Genomic DNA, 22,621 nt, shown 5'->3' with positions numbered 1-22,621 from the left:
TTACATCATTAGTTTTTGATGTCGTGTTCCATGATTCATTGTTGGCATATAACACCCAGTGCTCCATGCAATACGTGCCCTCCTTAATCCCCATCACCGGGCTAACCCATCCCTTCACCCCCCCTCCCCTCTAAAACCCTTAGTTTGTTTCTCGGAGTCCATAGTCTCTCATGGTTCGTTTTCCCCTCTGATTCCCCCCCTTCATTTTTCCCTTCCTTCTCCTAATGTCCTCCATGGTATTCCTTATGTTCCACAAATAAGTGAAAACCACGATAATTGACTTTCTCTGCTTATTTCACTTAGCATAATCTTCTCTTGCTGCTTTTAAAATTCTCTCTTTATCAAGAAAAATTTAGCAGGAGGGGAAGAATGAAGGGGAGTAAGTCGGAGGGGGAGACAAACCATGAGAGACGATGGACTCTGAAAAACAAACTGAGGGTTCTAGAGGGGAGGTGGGGTGGGGGGATGGGTTAGCCTGGTGATGGGTATTAAAGAGGGCACGTTCTGCATGGAGCACTGGGTGTTATGCACAAACAATGAATCATGGAACACTACATCAAAAACTAATGATGTAATGTATGGTGACCAACATAACAATAAAAAATAAAAATAAATAAAATTCTCTCTTTATCTCTAATCTTTGGCATTTTAATTGTTATGTGTCATGGTGTGGAACTACTTGGGTTCATCTTATTTGAGGCTCTCTGGATTCCTAAACTTGGATATGTGTTTCTTTCCCCAGGATAGGGAATTTCTCAGCTCTTATTTCTTCAAATAAGTTTTCTGCCCCTTCCTCTTTCTTCTTCTTCTTCTGGGGTCCCTATAATGTGAATGTTCGTTCGCTTGATGTTATTCAAGAGAGCCATAACCTATCCTCATTTTTAAAAATTCTTTTTTATTTTTGCTGTTCAGCGTGAGTGTTTTCCATTACCCTGTCTTCCAGATCACTGAGATGTTCTTCTGCATCCTCTAATCTATTGTTTATTCCCTCTAGTGTCTTTTTAATTTCAGTTCTTGTATTCTTTAACTCTGATTGGTTCTTTTTTTATATTTTCTATCTCTTTGTCGAAGTTCTCACTGAATTCATCCACTCTTCTCTCCAGTCTGATGGTCATCTTTATGACCATTACTTTGAACTTATGAGGTAGATTGGTTATCTCCACTTCATTTAGCTCCTTTTCTGAGGTTTTGTCTTGTTTTTTCATTTGGAGCATGTTCCTCTGTCTTCTCATTTTTATTGGCTTTTTGTGCTTGTTTTTATGAACTAGGTGGAACAGCTACTTCTCCTAAACTTGAAGGAATCGTCCTATGTATGCTTATCCCCTGTGTAGACTGTGTGTGCCTGGTGACTTGTGCTGGCTGGCTAGATCTGTGGCTGGTGTGGGCTAGGGGTCCTAGGGCACTCTGGGCTGGGGCTATCATGGTGGGATGCCTAGAGTTGAAGTGGGCATGGGCCAGGGTGGTCCCAGGGCTCTCCATGCAGAGGGTTCCCTGGCAGGACAGCTGAAGCTGAAGTGAGTGCAAACCTAGGGTTCCTGGGGCTCTCCGTGCAGAAGGCACCCTAACAGGACAGCTGAGTCTTAAGTGGGCACAAGCTGGAGTGTTCTCAGTTCTCTCTGCACAGAGAGGATCTTGGCAGGACAGGTGAAGCTGAAGTGGGTGCAAGCTAGGGCGTCTCAGGGCACTCTGTGCAGGGGACACTATGGCAGGGTGGTTGGAGCTGAGGTGGGTGCAGTCCAGGTGAGGAGGTGTCCCAGGGCACTCCACATAGGAGATGCCCTGGCAAGTCATCTGGGACAAAGGTGGGTTCAGGTTGTGAGGTCCTGGGGTGCTCTACACTAGGGATTCCCTGGCAAGTCATCTGGAAACAAAGTGGTGCTGGCCTGAAGTGTTCCAAGGTGCTTTGCACCTGTGTCATATAGGTGAGACAGCTGGAGCTATCGTGAGCATTGGCCAGGGATATCACGGTGTGCACCACACTGGGCTACCTTGGTGGGATAACTGGGGCTAGTGTGGGCTCACTGAGGCAATAGACTGGCTATGGTGCCCGGACCCTGCTCCCATCTGCACTATCAAGGTGGTAAGGAAATGTAAACCCTGCTGCTTGTCAACTCCTCTGACCTGGTGAGAGTTCCAGCAGATCCCCTGCCATTTGGTAGAGTTGTAGGGCATAACCCTTTATATTTCACATGCTCTTTTTTTATGTTTTTTAAAATTAATTTTATTTTATTATGTTAAGTTAGTCACCATACATTACATCATTATTTTTGATGTAGTGTTCCATGATTCATTATTTGCACATAACACCCAGTTCTCCATGCAATATGTGCCCTCCTTAATACCTATCACCGGGCTAACCCATTCCCCCACTCCTATCCCTTCTAAAACCCTCAGTTTGTTTCTCAGAGTCCATAGTCTCTCATGGTTCTCCCCCTCTGATTCCCCCCTTTATTTTCCCCTTCCTACTACCTTCTTCTTCTTCTTCTTCTTCTTCTTCTTCTTCTTCTTCTTCTTCTTCTTCTTCTTCTTCTTCTTCTTCTTCTTCTTCTTCTTAATATATAATGTATTATTTGTTTCAGAGGTACAGGTCTGTGACTCATCAGTCTTACACAATTCACGGCACTCACCATAGCACATACCCTCCCCAATATCCATCACCCAGCCACCACTCCAGCAACCATCAGTTTGTTTCCTGAGATTAAGAGACTCTTATGGTTTGTCTCCCTCTCTGGTTTCATCTTGTTTCATTTTTTCCTCCCTTCCCCTATGATCCTCTGTCTTGTTTCTCAAATTCCTCATATCAGTGAGATCATATGATATTTGTCTTTCCCTGATTGACTTATTTTGCTTAGCATAATACCCTCTAGTTCCATCCACGTCATTGCAAATGGCAAGATTTTGTTGTTGTTTTTTTGATGGCTGCATAATATTCTGTTGTATATATATCTACCACATCTTCTTTATCCATTCATCTGTTGATGAACATCTTGGCTCTTTCCATAGTTTGGCTATTATGGACATTGCTACTATAAACATTGGGGTGCATGTACCCCTTCAGATCACTACATTTGTATCTTTGGGGTAAATACCCAGTAGTGCAATTGCTGGGTCATAGGGTAGCTCTATTTTCAACTTTTTGAGGAACTTCCATACTGTTTTCCAGAGTGGCTGTATTAGCTTGCATTTCCACCAACAGTATAGGAGGGTCCCCCTTTCTATGCATCTTCCCCAACATCTGTCATTTCCTGACTTGTTAATTTTAGCCATTCTGACTGGTGTGAAGTGGTATCTCATTGTTGTTTTGTTTTGTATTTCCCTGATGCTGAGTGATGTTGAGCACTTTTTCATGTGCCTGTTGGCCATTTGGATGTCTTCTTTACAGAAATGTCTGTTCATGTCTTCTGCCCATTTCTTGATTGGATAATTTGTTCTTTGGGTGTTGAGTTTGGTAAGTTCTTTATAGATTTTGGATACTAGCCCTTTATCTGATATGTCATTTGCAAATATCTTCTCCCATTCTGTTGGTTGCCTTTTGGTTTTGTCGACTATTTCCTTTGCTGTGCAAAAGCTTTTTAACTTGATGAAGTCCCAATAGTTCATTTTTGCCCTCGCTTCCCTTGCATTTGGCGATGTTTCTAGGAAGAAGTTGCTGCGGCTGAGGTTGAAGAGGTTGCTGCCTGTGTTCTACTCTAGGATTTTGATGGATTCCTGTCTCACATTTAGGTCTTTCATCCATTTTGACTCTATTTTTGTGTGTGGTGCAAGGAAATCGTCCAGTTTCATTCTTCTGCATGTGGTTGCCCAATTTTCCTAAACCATTTGTTGAAGAGACTGTCTTTTTTCCAGTGGACGTTCTTTCCTGCTTTGTCGAAGATGAGTTGACCATAGAGTTGAGGGTCCATTTCTGGGCTCTCGATTCTGTTCCACTGATCTGTGTTTGTTTTTGTGTCAGTACCATACTGTCTTGATGATTACAACTTTGTAATAGAGTTTGAAGTCCGGAATTGTGATGCCACCGGCATTGGTTTTCTTTTTCAACATTCCTCTGGCTATTCGGGGTCTTTTCTGGTTCCATACAAATTTTAGGATTATTTGTTCCAGTTCTGTGAAAAAAGTTGATGGTATTTTGATAGGGATTGCTTGCATTAAATGTGTAGATTGCTCTAGGTAGCATAGACATTTTCACAATATTTGTTCTTCCAATCCATGAGCATGGAACGTTTTTCCATTTCTTTGTGTCTTCTTCAATTTCTTTCATGAGTATTCTCTAGTTTTCTGAGTACAGATTCTTTGCTTCTTTGGTTAGATTTATTCCTAGGTATTTTTTGGTTTTGGGTGCAATTGTAAATGGGATTGACTCCTTAATTTCTCTTTCTTCTGTCTTGTTGTTGATGTATAGAAATGCCACTGATTTCTGTGCATTGATTTTATATCCTGCCACTTGACTGAATTTCTGTATGAGTTCTAGCAGTTGTGGGGTGGAGTCTTTTGGGTTTTCCACATAAAGTATCATATCATCTGCAAAGAGTGAGAGTTTGACTTCTTTGCTGATTTGGATGCTTTTTATTTCTTTTTGTTGTCTGATTGCTGTGGCTAGGACTTCTAATACTATGTTGAATAGCAGTGGTGATAGTGGACATCCCTGCCATGTTCCTGACCTTAGGGGAAAAGCTCTCAGTTTTTCCCATTGAGAATGATACTCACTGTGGGTTTTTCATAGATGGCTTTTAGGATATTGAGATATGTACCCTCTATCCCTACACTGTGAAGAGTTTTAATCAAGAAAGGATGTTGTACTTTGTCAAATGCTTCTTCTGCAACTATTGAGAGGATCATATGGTTCTTGTTCTTTTTTTTATTAATGTATTATATCACATTGATTGATTTGCAGATGTTGAACCAACCTTGCAGCCCAGGGATAAATCCTACTTGGTCGTGGTGAATAATCCTTTTAATGCACTGTTGGATCTTATTGGCTAGTATTTTGGTGAGAATTTTTGCACCCACATTCATCGGGGATATTGGTCTGCAATTCTCCTTTTTGGTGGGGTCTCATGTCTGGTTTTGGGATCAAGATAATGCTGGCCTCATAAAATGAGCTTGGAAGTTTTCCTTCCACTTTTATTTTTTGGAACAGTTTCAGAAGAATAAGTATTAATTCTTCTTTAAATGTTTGGTAGAATTCCTCTGGGAAGCCATCTGGCCCTGGGCTCTTTTTTTGGGGGGGGAGATTTTTGATGACTGCTTCAATTTCCTTACTGGTTCTGGGTCTTTTCAGGTTTTCTATTTCTTCCTGGTTCAGTTTTGGTAGTTTATAGGTCTCTAGGAATGCATCCATTCATTCCAGATTGTCTAATTTGCTGGCACTTATTTGCTCATAATATGTTCTTATAATTGTATTTCTTTGGTGTTGGTTGTGATCTCTCCTTTTTCATTCATGATTTCATTTATTTGGGTCGTTTCTCTTTTCTTTTTGATAAGTCTGGCCAGGGGTTTACTAATCTTATTAATTCTTTCAAAGAACCAGCTCCTAGTTTCGTTGATCTGTTCTACTATTCTTTTGGTGTCTATTTCGTTGATTTCTGCTCTGATCTTTATTATTTCTCTTCTCCTGCTGGGTTTAGGCTTCATTTGCTGTTCTTTCTCCAGCTCCTTTAAGTGTAAGATTAAGTTGTGTATTTAAGAAGTTTCTTGTTTCTTGAGAAAGGCTTGTATTGCTATGCTTTCCTCTTAGGACCACTTTTGCTGCATCCCAAGGATTTTGAACAGTTGTGTTTTCATTTTTATTTGTTTCCGTGAATTTTTAAAATTCTTCTTTAATTTCCTGGTTGACCCATTCATTCTTTAGTAGGATGCTCTTTAGCCTCCATGTATTTGAGTTCTTTCCGACTTTCCTCTTGTGATTGAGTTCTAGTTTCAAAGCATTGTGGTCTGAACATATGTAGGGAATGATCCCAATCTTTTGGTATCAGTTGAGACCTGATTTGTGACCTAGGATGTGATCTATTCTGGAGAATGTTCCATGGGCACTAGAGAAGAATGTGTATTCTGTTCCTTTGGGATGGAATGTTTTGAATATATCTGAAGTCCGTCTGGTCCAGTGTGTCATTTAAAGCCTTTATTTCCTTGTTGATCTTTTGCTTAGATGATCTGTCCATTTCAGTGAGGGGGGTGTTAAAGTCCCCTACTATTATTGTATTATTGTTGATGTGTTTCTTTGATTTTGTTATTAATTGGCTTACATTATTGGCTGCTTTCATGTTAGGGGCATAGATATTTAAAATTGTTAGATCTTGTTGGATAGACCCTTTAAGTAGGATATAGTGTCCTTCCTCATCTCTTATTATAGTCTTTGGTTTAAAATCTAATTAGTCTGATATAAGGATTGCCACCTCAGCTTTCTTTTGGTGTCCATTAGCATGGTAAATGATTTTCCACCCCCTCACTTTAAATCTGGAGGTGTCTTTGGGTCTAAAATGAGTCTCTTGCAGGCAGCATATGAATGGGTCGTTTTTTTATCCAATTTGATACCCTGTGTCTTTTGATTCGGGCTCTCTCTTTGCTTAGAGGACTCCTTTCAATATTTCTTGTAGGTTTCATGTTAGCAAATTCTTTTAGTTAGCTTTTTAGCTCTCCTTTTATTTTCATGACAGCCTAGCTGGATATAGTATTTTTGGCTGCATATTTTTCTCATTTAGTGCTCTGAATATATCATGCCAGTCCTTTCTGGTCTGCTAGGTCTCTGTGGATAGGTCAGCTGTCAATCTATTGTTTCTACCATTGTAGGTTACAGACCTCTTGTCCCGAGCTGCTGTCAGGATTTTCTCTTTGTCTCTGAGACTCGTAAGTTTTACTATTAGATGTCAGGGTGTTGACCTATTTTTATTGATTTTGAGGGGGGTTCTCTGTGCCTCCTTGATTTTGATGCCTGTCTCCTTCCACAAATTAGGGAAGTTCTCTGCTATAATTTGCTCCAATATACGTTCTGCCCCTCTCTTTCTTCTTCTTCTGGGATCCCAATTATTCTAATATTGTTTCATCTTATGATATCACTTATCTCTCGAATTCTGCCCTCGTGATCCAGTAGTTGTTTATCTCTCTTTTTCTCAGTTTCTTTATTCTCCATCATTTGGTCTTCAATATCACTAATTCTCTCTTCTGCCTCATTTATCCTAGCAGTTAAGCCTCCATTTTTGATTGCACCTCATTAATAGTCTTTTTGATTTTGACTTGGTTAGATTTTAGTTCTTTTATTTCTCTGGAAAGGGATTCTCTAGTATCTTCCATACTTTTTTTCAAGTCCAGCTGGTATCTTTATAATTTATAATCGTCATTCTGAACTCTAGTTCTGACATCTTACTAATGTCCATATTGATTAGGTCTCTGGCAGTCGGTACTGCCTCCTTTTTTTTGAGGTGAGTTTTTCCATCTTGTCATTTTGTCCAGAGGAGAATAGATGAATGAGAGAACAAAATGCTAACAGGGTAACAATGACCCCTGAAAAACATACACTAAACAATCAGAAGAGACCTGAAACTGGGGGGAAAAGAAAAGGGAAAGCAAAAAAAAAAAAAAAAAAAAGAATATGATCAGGCTGGTGAATAGATCAGAGCCACACACTAGATTCTGGGTGTATTTTGGTCTGTTAGAAGAAACTGCCTCCCAAAATTTTAAAGAAAGAAAAACTTATATATGTACAAAAATAAGGGTAAATATGATGAAGGGATGGAATGTGACTGTAAACATGAAAATTATAAAAGATTTTATAAAAGGAATTGATAAGAAGTTGGTTGAAAAAAGAAAGAAGAAAAATTTTTAAAAAAGGGAGAGAATGTGATCAGGCAGGAGACTAGAACAAAGCTATACACTAGAGATTTAGGGTATATTTTGGTCTGTTAGAAGAAACAGTGTCCCTCAATTTTAAAGAGAGAAAAACTTATACACACACACACACAAACACACAAACACACACACACACACACAATAACGTTAACTTCTATGAAGGGATAGAATGTGATAGAATGCTGGTTGAAAAAGGAAAATTCACAAAAAATAGAAAAAGAAAAAATAAAGAAAATTTAAAAAATTAACTTTGAAAGACTAAAGAATCATGGGGGAAAAAAGCCATGAATTCTATGTGCTGTATTCCCCTAGAGCTGTAGTTTTGCTGTTCTCATTGATTGGTAAACTTGGTCTTGGCTGTATGTCCTTGCTGACCTTCTGGGGGAGGGGCCTGTTGCAGTGATTTGCAAATGTCTTTGCTGGACGCAGAATTGCCCCGCCGTTGCTGGGGCCAGGCTAGGTAATCTGCTCAGGTTTGCTCTCCTTAGCTTTTGTTCCCTGCAAGATTTCCATATAGCTTTGGAGGATGAGAGTGAGAATGGCAGCCTCCCAATCTCTGGTCCCGGAGAAGCCAAGAACTCGGAGCCCCACTCCTCAGTGCACCCCCAGAGAAAAGCAGTCATTCACTCCTGTCTCCCTGGTCTCTGGCCACACTCCGTGCTCACCCAGCCTGTGACCGAGCATTTCTATCTCTGGCACCCGATCCCGTGTGGAGTCTCCGAACCCAGCAGATTCCTGTGGTGCGCTCCTGCGCTGCTCCTCCCGGGGGAGGAAGGGGAGTCTCCCCGGACCTGCTGTTTGTTGGGTCCCTGCTGGAAGAGCAGTGGTCCGACTGTGCCTTGGATCATGGTTTATGGCAATCCTGAGCTGATAACCCAATCCTTGGCTCCATCTCTGCAGCCGGCTTCCCCCTCCGATACCTGGGAGCTCTGCCGCACTCAGGCACCCCCGGTCTTTCTGTGACCCTGAGGGTCCCAAGGCCACACTGTCCCAGCAAGGGTTCCACCCCCCGCTTAGCCACTGGAGCAACGTCCCTCAGTGGAGCTGACTTCTAAAAGTTCCAATTTTGTGCTCCGCTGCTCTATCACTTGCCAGAAGCGGCAGACTGAGGCCCCCTCCCCCGCCATCTATCTTCCCGAATATCGCCTCGGATTCACTTCTCCCCACGTCCTGCCCTCCAGAAAGTGGTCCCTTTTCTGTTCAGAGAGTTGCTGCTATTCTTTTCTTTGATCTCCTGTTGAGTTTGTAGGTGTTCAGAATGGTTTGATAACTATCTAGCTGAATTCCTGGGACCAGAAGAAATTTAGGTCCCCTAGTCCTCTGCCATCTTGCTCCTCCTCTCTCACATGCTCTTTTAAACTGGCTTTTTTTTCTGTGCCCCAGGGCAGACAAGTCTGCTCATAGTCCCACTGCAGTTTGCAGTGTCTGAGGTGGGGGTTCCCTTTGTTATCATGTCTCCATCTCTCTTGCCATTCTCTGTGTGGTCTTTCTATTCTTTCTTGCGCAGTCAGCCTTCCTTCTTCTTCAGGATGAATTGTTCTATAAAGAGTTGTAGATCAGTGTGTTCTATGGGGAGGTCAGTTCAGGGTCTTCCTATGTTGCCACCCTGGACTGGAACTCAGGATTTTTTCTTCTTCTTTTTGTTCTTTTAAAAACATTTATTTGATACTTCATTCTGCAAAGGATTTGATGCTGTTTTCAGCATTCAAATATGTGAATCACTTGTGAGGAAAATAGAAATTAAAATTAAAAAGCCATCAAGACTGCATAAAGAATAAGACTAATGCATAGACAAAAAATATATATATTCTCCAATGTATTTTGAATCCATCCAACCATTTCTCAACTCCACTGCTACCGTTGTAGTCCACATCTTTCTTCCCTCTGGCCTAGCTTCTCTACCACCTCCACTGTTGCTCCATTCTCATCCCTTGCTCAGAAAGCAGCCAGAGTGGGGCACCTGGGTGGCTAATTCTGTTAAGCATGCAACTCTTGGTTTTGGCTCAAGTCATGACTTCAGGGTGAGATCGAGCCCTGCTCAATCCCCATCAGGCTCTGTGCTCAGTGGGAAGTCTGCTGGAGATTCTCTCCCTCTGCCCCTCCCCCCACTTGTGCATGTTCTCTCTCTCAAATAAATTAAATAAATCTTTAGGGGAAAAAAAGAAAGAAAACAGCCAGAGGATACTTTAGAAACATAAGCCTGATCCTGTACACCACCCTTGCTCCTGCTTAACAGCCTCGACAGGTTCCCTCTTGCATTTAGGATAAAAGTCAATGTCCTTAAATATGACCCACTAAGCCTTTTGTGATCTGGTGCTGACAACCTCTAGTAGCCATTGTTGATTTTGAGCTGCCCATTATCTATTTGTACTTCCTAATTGCAACCTAGTTTTCTTTTAGGGAATCACCTCTTTCCCCTTGGATACAGTCTGGTGGAACCATCAGTCAGGTGCCCTGTCTTTTCCTAGGCATGCGGCAAGCTCTTTTTTTTTTTTTTTTGCAAGCATATCTTTTTTTTATTTTATTTTATTATGTTATGTTAGTCACCATACAATACATCATTAGTTTTTGATGTGGTGATCCACGATCCATTGTTTTCGTATAACACCCAGTGTTCCATGCAGTATGTGCCCTCCTTAATACCCATCACCGGGCTAACCAATCCCCCCTCTCCCCTCTCCTCTAAAACCCTGTTTGTTTCTCAGAGTCCATAGTTTCTCATGGTTCATCTCTCCCTCCAGTTCCCCCCCCCATTTTTCCCTTCCTTCTCCTAGTGTCCTCCATGCTATTCCTTATGTTCTACAAATAAGTGAAACCATATGATAATTGACTTTCTCTGCTTGACTTATTTCACTTAGCATAATCTCCTCCAGTCCCATCCATGTTGATGTAAAAGTTGGGTATTCATCCTTTCTGATGGCTGAGTAATATTCCATTGTATATACGGACCGCATCTTCTTTATCCATTCGTCTGTTGAAGGGCATTTAGGCTCTTTCCACAGTTTGGCTATTGCGGACATTGCTGCTATGAACATTGGGGTGCATATGGCCCTTCTTTTCACTACATTTGTGTCTTTGGGGTAAATACCCAGTAGTGCAATTGCTGGGTCATAGAGTAGCTCTATTTTTAAATTTTTGAGGAACCTCCACACTGTTTTCCAAAGTGGCTGTACCAACTTGCATTCCCACCAACAGTGTAAGAGGGTTCCCCTTTCTCCACAACCTCTCCAACATTTGTTGTTTCTTTCCCTGTCCATTTTTGCTATTCTAACTGGTGTAAGGTGATACCTCAATCTGGTTTTGATTTGAATTTCCCTGATGGCTAATGATGATGAACATTTTTTCATGTGTTTGTTAGCCATTTGTATGTCTTCTTCAGAGAAGTGTCTTTTCATATCTTCTGCCCACTTTTTGACTTGATTATTTGGTTTTTGGGTGTTGAGTTTGAGAAGTTCTTTATAGATCTTGGATACCAGCCCGTTATCTGTAGTGTCATTTGCAAATATCTTCTCCCATTCTGTGGGTTGCCTCTTTGTTTTGTTGACTGTTTCCTTTGCTGTGCAGAAACTTTTTATCTTGATGAAGTCCCAAAAGTTCATTTTTGCTTTTGTTTCACTAGCTTTTGGAGATGTATCTTGAAAGAAGTTGCTGTGGCTGATGTCAAAGAGGTTACTGCCTATGTTCTCCTCTAGGATTTTGATGGATTCCTGTCTCACATTGAGGTCTTTCATCCACTTTGAGTTTATCTTTGTGAATGGTGTTAGAGAATGGTCAAGTTTCATTCTTCTGCATGTGGCTGTCGAATGTTCCCAGCACCATTTATTGAAGAGACTGTCTTTTTTCCATTTTTGCAAGCATATCTTAAGAACAAGTCCAATAGATGCCCCTAGCATGTGAGTTGAGGGACAGAGGTGAAAGTTGGATAAAGTTGATTTATCCAAGAGGCAAGTACCCAGACCTGACCATTCCTACTACAAGACTCTTCTTGGACTTCCTGCTCCCTGGTGCTTTGGAGATTCCTGAATCCTGCCTATTTGAAATCCTTTCCATCAATTCAGGATTGTTTTTTCTATTTCTGTAAAGAATGCCTTTAAGATTTTGATAGGGATTGTATTAATTTATAGATCACTTTAGGTACTATGGGTATTTTAACAGTATTAATTCTTTCAATCCATGAATATGGGATGTATTTTCATTTTTTCATGTGTTTACTTTAATTTTTTTCTTCAGTGCTTATGATTTTTAGTATACAAGTCTTTCATTCCTTGGCTAAGTTTATTCCTAAGGATTTTATTACTGTTGAATTTATTGTAAACAGGATTTTTTTTATTATGTTATGTTAATCACCATACATTACATCATTAGTTTTTGATGTAGTGTTCCATGATTCATTGTTTGTGTATAATACCCAGTGCTCCATGCAGTACATGCCCTCTTTAATATCCATCACCAGGCTAACCCATCCCCCGACCCTCTTCCCTCTAGAACCCTCAGGTTGTTTCTCAGAGTCCATCATCTCTCATGGTTCGTCTCCCCCTCCAATTTCCGCCCCTTCATCTTTCCCTTCCTGCTATCTTCTTCTTCTTCTTCTTCTTCTTCTTCTTCTTCTTCTTCTTCTTCTTAACATATAATGTATTATTTGTTTCAGAGGTATAGGTCTGTGATTCAACAGTCTTACACAATTCACAGTGCTCACCATAGCACATACCTTCCCCAATGTCTATCACCCAGCCACCCCATCCTTCCCACCTCCCACCACTCCAGCAACCCTCAGTTTGTTTCCTGAGATTAAGAATTCCTCATATCAGTGAGGTCATATAATACATGTCTTTCTCTGATTGACTTATTTCGCTCAGCATAATACCCTCCAGTTCCATCCATGTCCATTGCAAATGGCAAGATTTCATTCCTTTTGATGGCTGCATAATATTCCATTGTATATACATACCACATCTTCTTTATCCATTCATCTGTTGATGGACATTTGGGCTCTTTCCATAGTTTGGTTATTGTTGGTAATGCTGCTATAAATATCAGGGTGCATGTACTCCTTTGAATGTGTATTTTTGTACCCTTTGGGTAAATACCTAGTAGTGCAATTGCTGGATCATAGGGTAGTTCTATTTTTAGCTTTTTGAGGAAACACCATACTGTTCTCCAGAGTGGCTGCAACAGTTTACATTCCCAACAGCAGTGTAAGAGAGTTCCTCTTTCTCCACATCCTCACCAACACCTGTTGTTTTCTGTGTTATTAATTTTAGCCATTCTGACAGGTATGAGGTGATATCTCATTGTGGTTTTGATTTGTATTTCCTTGATGATGAGTGGTGTTGAACACCTTTCCTTTTTGGGGGGGAGCTACCTGTAATGTTTTTAATTTAAATTTAGTTAGCCAACATATAGTACATTATTAGTTTCTGATGTAGTGTTCAATAATTTACTTTTTCATGTGTCTCTTAGCCATATGGATATCATCTTTGGAAAATATCTATTCATATCTTCTGCCCATTTCTTAACTGGATTATTTGTTTTTTGGGTGTTGAGTTTAATAAGTTCTTTATAGATTGGATACCAACACTTTATCAGATATGTCTTTTGCAAACATCTCCTCTGGGATACTTTTTATTACTGTTTCAATCTTCTTATTTGTAATTGGTTTCTTCAGGTTTTCTATTTCTTCTTGATTCAGTTTTGGTAGTGTGTATGTTTCTAGGAATTTATCTATTTCTTCTAGGTTGTCTGCTTTGGTGGCATATAATTGTTTGTTATAGTCCCTTGTGATCTTTTTTATTTCTGTGGCATCAGTTGTAATGTCTTTTCTTTCATATCCAATTTTATTTATTTGAGTCTTTTTTTTTCATGGCCAGTCTAGCTAAAAGTTTGTCAATTTTGTTCATCCTTTAAAAAAACCTAACTCTTCTATCAGTTCCCCCCCCCCCCCCCAATTCCTTAGAGCCTTGTATGGTGTTTGTGCATTGTTTTTCAATTAGCCAACATTAGTTTTTGGTGTAGTGTTCAATGATTCATCAGTTGCATATAACACCCAGTGCTCCTCACAACACGTGCCCTCCTTAATACCCATCACCCAGGGTGTTTGTGCATTTGAAGAAATAGTCGCCTCTTCCAGTCTTTACAGTCAGCTTTTGGCAGGAAATGCCCTTCACCAGTCACCATGGCTGGAGATTCTGGGTAGGCCAGTTAGCAGGGTTCATCAGTGGACTTGCTGTCTGGGTCCATGGATGTGTAGACCATTTGCCAGAGTCTGCAGGTGGGTCCACTTCCAGGTGCATGAACAGATGGGCCAGGTTGTGGGCTTGATAAAGCCTCTTTGAAGTAAAGCAAGGGTGGAATGTGAATGGCAAGAGGAAGACATAGCCTGTATTGCAGATGTGCAGGAACTGAATGCTACTTGAACGTAGTTACATTTGAAATAGGCCTTGCAGGTTAAGGTAGAACTAGCCAGGTTTAAATCAAGCAGGGATATGATTAAATTTGCAATTGAGAGCAGTCCAAATGATGGCAGAGGGGCCATGCCAGTGGTGTGCTGGTAAATGTTTAACACCTAACATTACAAGAAGTGAAAAAAGCCATAGATCTCAAATTTGTGGTGATTATCAATTTTTGTAGTATGAATACCACCACCATTGTCAATAAAAGCCACCAACATCATGGCAACTGCTTCACAAACTATCTAAAAATTTAACAAAGGGCTTTTGTGAATTTGTACATGCTAATTCCAGGACACCAACTGGCTGTTCCATGTTTTTACCCCAACATGGTGTTATGACTGGCACAAATCGTTTTTGTTTTGTTTTGTTTTTCTACTAGCAAAGGACAATCAGAGGAAAAGATGCATTAAAAAAAAAAAAACAAAGTTCCAGCAGGCTCCCATTTGAATATAGGCCTCCTCTTCCATGAATAAGAATTTTACCAGGTAGGAGGAGCTCCTTGAGTTCCCATAAATGACCTGGCATTACCTTCCTAAATTCTTCTGGAAATGCAACTCACATCTCTGCTCACCAAAAATGAATGGCCAGTGTGAAATAACCTCATCATCTCCCAAACTTTTACTCTGATATTGGATGTGATTTGAGGCCAGTCTCACAGGCATGGCAGCCCTCATCTGGCCCAAGTTTAAGGTATTCTTGGAACCCATTCTTAGAATACTGCCTATGACAATGGCCTGTGGTCATGGGTTTCTGGTGTTAGTTGCAGGAGGGAGATGCTATCTTGACTTTTCTCTTCCAAAATCTTAAGTCCAGGATTTTGCTGCTTGAGCTAGTTCTGCAACTGAAAAGGATATTCTTGATCTGGTAGTTCCTCACTTAGGTGACCTTACATTTCTCTAAAGTCCCTTCCTCATGGAATTTTTCCAATGGACTTCATGATATTGTTTCACTTGTAGAGGTGGGATGAGAATTAAGTCAATATTATTGGAATAATTAATAAGTAAGTATCCGAGGTGTGCTGGATATAATTCCATCTATGTATTTGCAACCTCATGTATGGCTAGAAAGTCTTTATGAAAAAGGTGCTATTATTTTTCGCTCTCCATCTCCCTCTCCCTCTCCTCCTCCTCCTCTTCCTTCTTCTTCTTCTTCTTCTTCTTCTTCTTCTTCTTCTTCTTCTTCTTCTTCTTCTTCTTCTTCTTCTTCTTCTTCTTCTTCTTCTTCTCCTCCTCTTCTTCTTCTTCTTCTTCTATGACAGGAAAGTTGGGGTTTAGAAATACTTAATCACCTTCTGCAAGGTATACACCTAGCATGTTGCAGGACCATCAAGTAACCCCAGATTATAACCAACTTGGGTATAAATTATTCTACATCAAGTTCCTGCCATGGTTTCAACCTCAGATTTAATTCTAGGCATCTCCTTCATGGAGGCACAATATGCCAGGATTCCCCTCAAAGAGACTGAATGAAGAACCAAAATAAAGGCTCTCAGGATGTGTCATTTTTCCTGAGATAAACAGTTTCTTTGCAAAGAATGGCTGGCTGGGAACCAAGCTTATCTTCTAGGTCTTTCATGTCCATCTAGCATAAATGGAGCTTTGGACCTTAATCCAAGTAACTCACATTTGATTCTCTTGCCGATCTGAATATCTAACATACACACCCTTTCGGATGCCCTGCAGCCCACTCAGATCTTGTGTTTAAAAAGTCCTGTTGCTACATAATTTTCCTAAGGCTCCTTTAACTCCCTAATTCACCTTTCACATGTCAATGCATTTTTGCTGTGTCGATTTCCTACTAAATATAACAAGTGGTCTAGCTTGTCCTCTGTGGGGGACCTCCCAAAGTTCACATTGTGTGACAACTGAACAGTTTCTTGTTGTGGTTGTTGTTGAAGGTTTTGAGATCCACCATGCAGGAGGAGCTGGAGACAGCACAGAAAAAACCTTCCATGCCTGACTTGTTCCACACACCCACCCTGCGCAGAAGGATCTGTTTATTGTCCTTTGTGAGGTAGGCTTCACACCATGCATGAAGAATATTAAAGTAGTGGAGACATGAATCTAATCCTATCAAAGGATACAACATGTTGTAGGGACAGATTTGGAGATAAAACATGAGGAAGCCAGAAAGATAATTGCGTTTTTTAGTTACAGAAGGCCTGACTCAGAACTAATTGTGCAATGAGTTTTATTTATTATGTCACCTTACCAGGCTCAGCACCTGGAAATGGAGGCTGTGAACTTCAATCACAGTAGAGATTTTAGCTTTAAGTTTCTTCACTTGTTTGTTTCCACTTTGATTGAGATAAAATTACAAACATTTGGGGTGCCTGGCTGGCTCCGTCAGAAGAGCATGTGACTCTTGATCTTAGGGTTGTGAGTTTGAGGCCGACCTTGGGTGTAGAGATCACTTAAATAAATTAAAAAAAAATTTAAGTGTACCAATGTATACAGCTCAATGAATATTTACATATGTAAATATGCAACCATAACCCAAATCAGGATATAGGAAAAACTCTAAAACCCTAGAGGACCTCATTATGTATTCTTTTTTTAAAAATATTTTATTTATTTATTTGAGAGAGAGAGAGAGAGCACAAACAGGGTGAGGGGCAGAAGGAGAAGCAGACTCCCTGCTGAGTATGGAGCCTGATGTGGGGCTCAATCCTGGGACTCCAGGATCATGACCTGAGCCGAAGGCAGATGCTTAACTGACTGAGCCATCCAGGTGCCCCCCTGATTATGTATTCTTAAGAACAATACCCCCACCCACCAAAAAAATAACCATTATGACCTCCATCATTATGCAATATTTTATGACAGTTTTTAAATCATCACCATGTAGAATATTCCACAAAACAGACCATGCCTTTTGTACTTGAACACCAACCACCGGCTGCCTGTCTGATAATATTTATGATTGTTGTTTGTAGAACCTAGGGTCTAAATGTAATGACATCTTTCTTTCTTCTTTTGTTCACCACAGATTTGCAATCTACATGCCCTTTTTTGGCCTGATTCTCCACCTCCAGCACATTGGGAACAATGTTTTCCTGTTCCAGGTTCTCTTTAGCATGTTCAAACTCTTCGCCAATTACATTGCACTTTTGGCACTGAATCATGTGGGCCGTCGAGTAAGCCAGATGATTTTCATGTCTGTACTTGGAATCTCCATTCTGACCAACACATTTCTGCCTGAAGGTGAGAAAAGAGCATAGGTTGAAGAAAGGAAATATCTCAGAGACTCGGGGACTGGGCTCACACAAGGGAAGGGAGAATATGGTTCTAATGATTCCCCAAAACTGATCTGAAGATTTAGGACAGATTCTATGATTAAGTAGCTGGGAAAGAGTCAAAGCCCAGTAAAAGTTGGTTCAGACATATGGCTATCCTCATCACATCTGAGAAGTATCTGGTGCCATATCTTTCTGAAAGTTTCTCTAGGAGAGCAATTGCTCACTTGCCCTTTTGGCTTTGACCAATCACACTTGTAACTGTAAATGACAATATTTTGTCCAATATATATTAATTGTATCTCATATGAGAACACAATACCCTCATTTCCTCTCTCTGGTTTCTTTCTTATTACTACAGTTTCAGTGACAATTTACTCCCTGATGTCTACATATATCCACTTGTGTGTCTTGTATTAGGTCACCATAATTGCAATTGCGGTTTAGGGAAGACTTTTTGATTTCAAGAAAATAAAAATATCGTGTCTTCAAGCAGAGAAGTATGCAACAGGAACAAGGAGTGAAGCAGTTAAAGTCTCTCTTAGAATCAATTTTACTAAATTAAATGATCCTATGTAATGAATAGGAGAACTGACGTGGTCCTGGGCTTCGCCTAACTCTTAGCATAGTGTGTATATTACAGGATCCCAGATTGGTAGCTCTGCCATCATCTTGGATGTCAGCAATGATGCATGTTGCTTCTTTACCACGGAGCATATTCCAATGTTGTAACACTCTCGTGAGATTTTTTTTTTAATTGAGTAGAAAACGGACTCTGAGATTTCCTTTCAGAGGTTTCCAAGGTCCAACAATTGTTCCCCTAATACAGGTCTTTATTCTTCAATCTTCAAATATTACTGTAGATCAAGCTACTTATCCATAGACAATGGTTTTATTACTCTCTGCCACAGTACTAGCCCCAAGTCAATTTCATGTATGCATCCAGTTTTAAACTTCTCAAGGACATCGATGAGTTTTACATCCCTCAGTAATTGTTCATATGGAGTCTTACTTTATACATGAAAGTCAGAGGAGACACTGGGCAAAATAAATGAAAGCAAACTCGCATTCCCCTCTCCGTCTTTGGCAAATTTCTGATGTGTAAATGAGAGGTAATAAAATGACTCAGGTTTTTTATTCTGTTTAAGCTGTAACAGTAAGCTCAGCCACTAGTCACTACATATTCTCTGCCTCTCTGCACTTTCTCTACAATGTATTTAACACATGCAAACATCTCCAGCTGTGTCTTCTTCACTTGTAATTTGGTGGATGGTGATTCTCACTGGTCTTCCTCTCCAGAAATGCAGACCCTCCGTGTTACTTTGTCAACTTTGGGAGTAGGAGCTGCTTCTGCTGCAGTCATGTGTTCTTCTGCCCATGGAAATGAACTAATGCCCACCATAATCAGGTACAAATCGCATGGGAGCTCTAGCAGGGTCAAAATAGGGCTTTCCCAGCTAATTAACATTCATAGTGGGAAGAACACTGATGAGTTATCAAAAGCATCAATTATAATAGTATTAATAATAACAAAAATTACAGCCAAAATTTATTAAAATCTGACTTTGGCAAAGCACTGTGTTCTTTTTTAACATATCACCTCACATAATTTATAGAACCACTCAATGGTAGATGCTATGGATAAGAGTATTTTTTAAATAATGAAAGTATGTCTTAATGCACTTGTGCACTTGAAAAAAATTGCCAGCAAATAAGAGAGCATATTTGAAATGTAAACGTATATTGTCAACCTTCATGTATCTAAACACTGTTGTGATATCTTACATAATTGAAGCAAAATAATAAATCACAAATTACCTGTGTGGATTTATACCAAATTATTTTTGTACTGTTTGTACCCCAAGGGCAACAGCCTCAGGAATCCTGGGAATTGCTGCTAATATTGGAGCGGCCCTGGCTCCCCTCTTGATGATCCTAACCGTGTATTCTCCCCACCTGCCCTGGATCATGTATGGAGTCTTCCCCATCCTCTCTGGTCTTGTTGTTCTCCTCCTTCCTGAAACCAGGAATCAGCCTCTGCCTGACTCCATCCAGGATGTGGAAAAGGAGTGAGTAAACCCTCTGGCTGCCCCTTAAGGGAGCTGTGTGCTCTAAGTCTGTGATGAGGAAGGCAAGACACCATTCAGGATCACTGTCCCCTGGGAAAGATTTATGAATTTTTTAAAAAATGTTTTATTTATTCATTTGAGAGACAGAGAGAGAGAGCACAAGCAGGAAGAGAGGCAGAGGGAGAGAGAAAAGCAGACTCCCTGCCGAGCCGGGAGCCTGATGTGGGGCTCGATCCCAGGACTCCAAAATCATGACCCGAGCTGAAGGCAGACACTTAATGACTGAGCCACGCAGGCACCTCTATGAATTTTTTTTAAGTAAGTTATATGCCCAATGTGGGGCTTGAACTCATGACCCTAAGACCAAGTGACCTGCCCTACTAACTGAGCCAGTCAACTGCCCCTCCCAGGAAAAGATTTAGACCTAGACACATGCCATGTGGTCAGCGCCTTTGGTTTAGCTACAGCCTCATCTCTCCTCACACTGACCTCAGACTCCCTGCCACTCCCCAGGTCACACAGACCAGCTCTGCCCAGCCTGCATTAGTAAGTTAGTGGTGCAGGGACCAAAATTAGGTGCCTAAGGGTGACAAACACACCCTGAAGGTATTTCACAGGCACACACAGATCCAGACACCAGACTCTCATCCGTCAGACCCTGGCAGCCCCCAGCTGGGGGAGTGCAGTAGCTCCCCAGAGCATCTGAGGACTGCCCTGGTCACTGAAGAATCTGAACGAGATCAGGGAGAGAACAGGAGCCCCTCCCCCTGATGACCGTGCATCTCAGGGGAAGAGTCCCGTTGGGTTGCCCGTGAGATCCAGACTGGCTGGCTTCCACGGGGAATTCAACTGTTGAGAAAAGAGGGAAAGGGGGAGTAAATATAGGTTTGTTTGTTTGTTTTACACAGAACAAGAAATTTTATTATCTTGAATGCTGGTGCATTCAAACAAATAACAAGCTTAATCAGAAGAGGAGGCAGAGGGAAACTTCACATACAGAGGTGGATTTCTGGGCAGGTTTAGAACCTTTAAAAGTTGAAGGCATAATTGTTCAGGCTTTTTTCAGATGGAAGGCTTCCCTTTTACTTGACATTTTCACTTTAACAGTTGTTATGTTATGAAGTTCAACCAAAGTCTTTCACCTGTAAGGTTAAATGGAAAACAGAGAGTGAGTAAAACAATTTTTCTAGTATTTGAGAGTGTTAGAAAGAATTTGTTTTCTTTGTTCTTTCATATACATGGTAATGTCTAACTTTGAAATTTTCTTACAGATGTCTTAATTTTTGAGTTTTTAAAAATGGTAAGGCCATGAATTTTCTTGATTTATAGATCATAGTAGCTTCATAAATGACCAAGACACATGTACAAACAAAATTTCAGATGCTCTCAAAAACATATTTCGAGATATAGCATGTGTGATACCTATTTCTTTTTGGGTTTGCTTATCCTTTTGGTATACTGAAGAATACCCAATTTAAAATATAGGTATTTTTTGGGCATGGAGCCTACCAAAAAAAAAAAAAAAAAAAAAAGGAAAGAAGGAAGAAAGAAAGAAAGAAAGAAAGAAAAAGGGGGGGCTGGGTGGTTTAGTCAGTTAAATATCTGACTCTCCATCTCAGCTCAGGTCTTGATCTCAGGGTCATGAGTTTAAGCCCTGCATTGGGCTCCATGCTGAGCATGGAGTCTACTCAAAAAGAAAAAAAAAAATGGGCATTTTTAAAAGATCAGGAATTGGAAAGGATTTTTAAACTTTTGTATACTGCCTTTGCCTCTTCCAAATCCCTTTGGCATCGAGATCCCTTGGCCTCCAAAGGTGAGAGTGGGAGTTGAAACTATGGAAGCTGCCTTCCCAGAATTTACTCAGAATTCTTGGGGCAGGGGTCAAGAATCTGTTTGCTCTAAAGAATGCAGGACATACATGTTGATTTGACGTCTTCTCATTTGTGTGCTTGTTTGTTGGTCTCATTGTATTTTTACCAGGAGAGAAGCTCCAAGAAAAGCAAAGAAGGAAGATACTTTCATGAAAGTGACACAGTTTTAAGGAGTTCCAGGAACTCAATGCTAATCAAAGAGCAAGATAGAGGAAGGAAAATCAGGATCATCCCCAGATATTGGAAAAACCTGTAAAATAAATAAAATAAAGATATAATGGAATCATGGATCCTATTTACAATTGCAGTACTAAGTAACTATGAAATATCTACAATTAATCATAATGAGAAGTTTGAGAAAAGTCATAATACTTAAAAATATTTTTTTATTGGGGCACCTGGGTGGCTCAGTCAGTTAAGCGACTGCCTTCAGCTCAGGTCATGATCCCAGGGTCCTGGGATCAAGCTCCGCATCGGGCTCCCTGCTCAGCGGGGAGCCTGCTTCTCCCTCTCCTACTCCCCCTGCTTGTGTTCCCTCTCTCGTTGTCTCTCTCTGTCAATTAAATAAATAAATTAAAAAAATATTTTTTTATTCCTGAAGTCTCGTTGATATACAATGTTATATTAGTTTCAGTTACACCACGTAGTGATTTGACAATTCTATACATTAAAAGTCATAACATTTTAAAAGGAATCATAGTAAAATATTTGTAAAATTGTAGATCTCTAGCATGTTTCTGGATAGAAAAGTAGAATAGTATTTAAAAACTTTGATTCTGCCCCAGTTAACTGGTAGAGTAATTGATGGAGTAATTACAATGGAAAACTCCATTCTTTTGGGACAACTCAAAAAAGAGTTCCAAATGCATCTACAAATTAGTGATAGACAAAATTATTCAAAAAAATGAGGCTCGTGGAGGGAGGATGGGACAAGTTTTTGGGGCAGCATATGCTGGAATGAGAGGTAATAGGTCTAAAACACGAATAGCAGGTGCATTTACAAATCCAAAGAAGTCCAGAATGATATGGTAGCATGTTTGACACTTAAAGTTTAATAATTAGGGCATCATAAATCACTGGTAGAAATGAATGATTACATAATAAGTACCATTAACTGACTTTATAAATAAATGCCTAATAATTTAACTTAATTCT

General features: G+C 40.3%; 1 protein-coding gene across 2 annotated transcripts in view; it reads left to right on the top strand.

Moving 5' to 3' along the window:
• Window positions 1-21,636, top strand: part of LOC114220453 (organic anion transporter 7-like) — a 35,197-nt gene extending 13,561 nt beyond the window's left edge. For both annotated transcript variants that reach the window (XM_088017538.1, XM_028118345.2), the window contains 5 exons: window positions 16,189-16,304; window positions 17,280-17,494; window positions 18,826-18,934; window positions 19,392-19,595; window positions 21,576-21,636. In XM_088017538.1, coding sequence (XP_087873664.1) covers window positions 16,189-16,304; window positions 17,280-17,494; window positions 18,826-18,934; window positions 19,392-19,595; window positions 21,576-21,636 — 705 coding nt within the window. The remainder of the gene's footprint in view (window positions 1-16,188; window positions 16,305-17,279; window positions 17,495-18,825; window positions 18,935-19,391; window positions 19,596-21,575) is intronic.
• Window positions 21,637-22,621: the final 985 nt, after the last annotated feature.

This window comes from Eumetopias jubatus, unplaced genomic scaffold (genome assembly GCF_037043125.1).
Source record: "Eumetopias jubatus isolate StellerSeaLion01/CBP00866 unplaced genomic scaffold, mEumJub1_p1.0 scaffold_13, whole genome shotgun sequence".
Lineage (NCBI taxonomy): Eukaryota > Metazoa > Chordata > Mammalia > Carnivora > Otariidae > Eumetopias > Eumetopias jubatus.
Note: the sequence above shows the minus strand (reverse complement) of the source record. Positions and strands in the feature narration are given on the sequence as shown.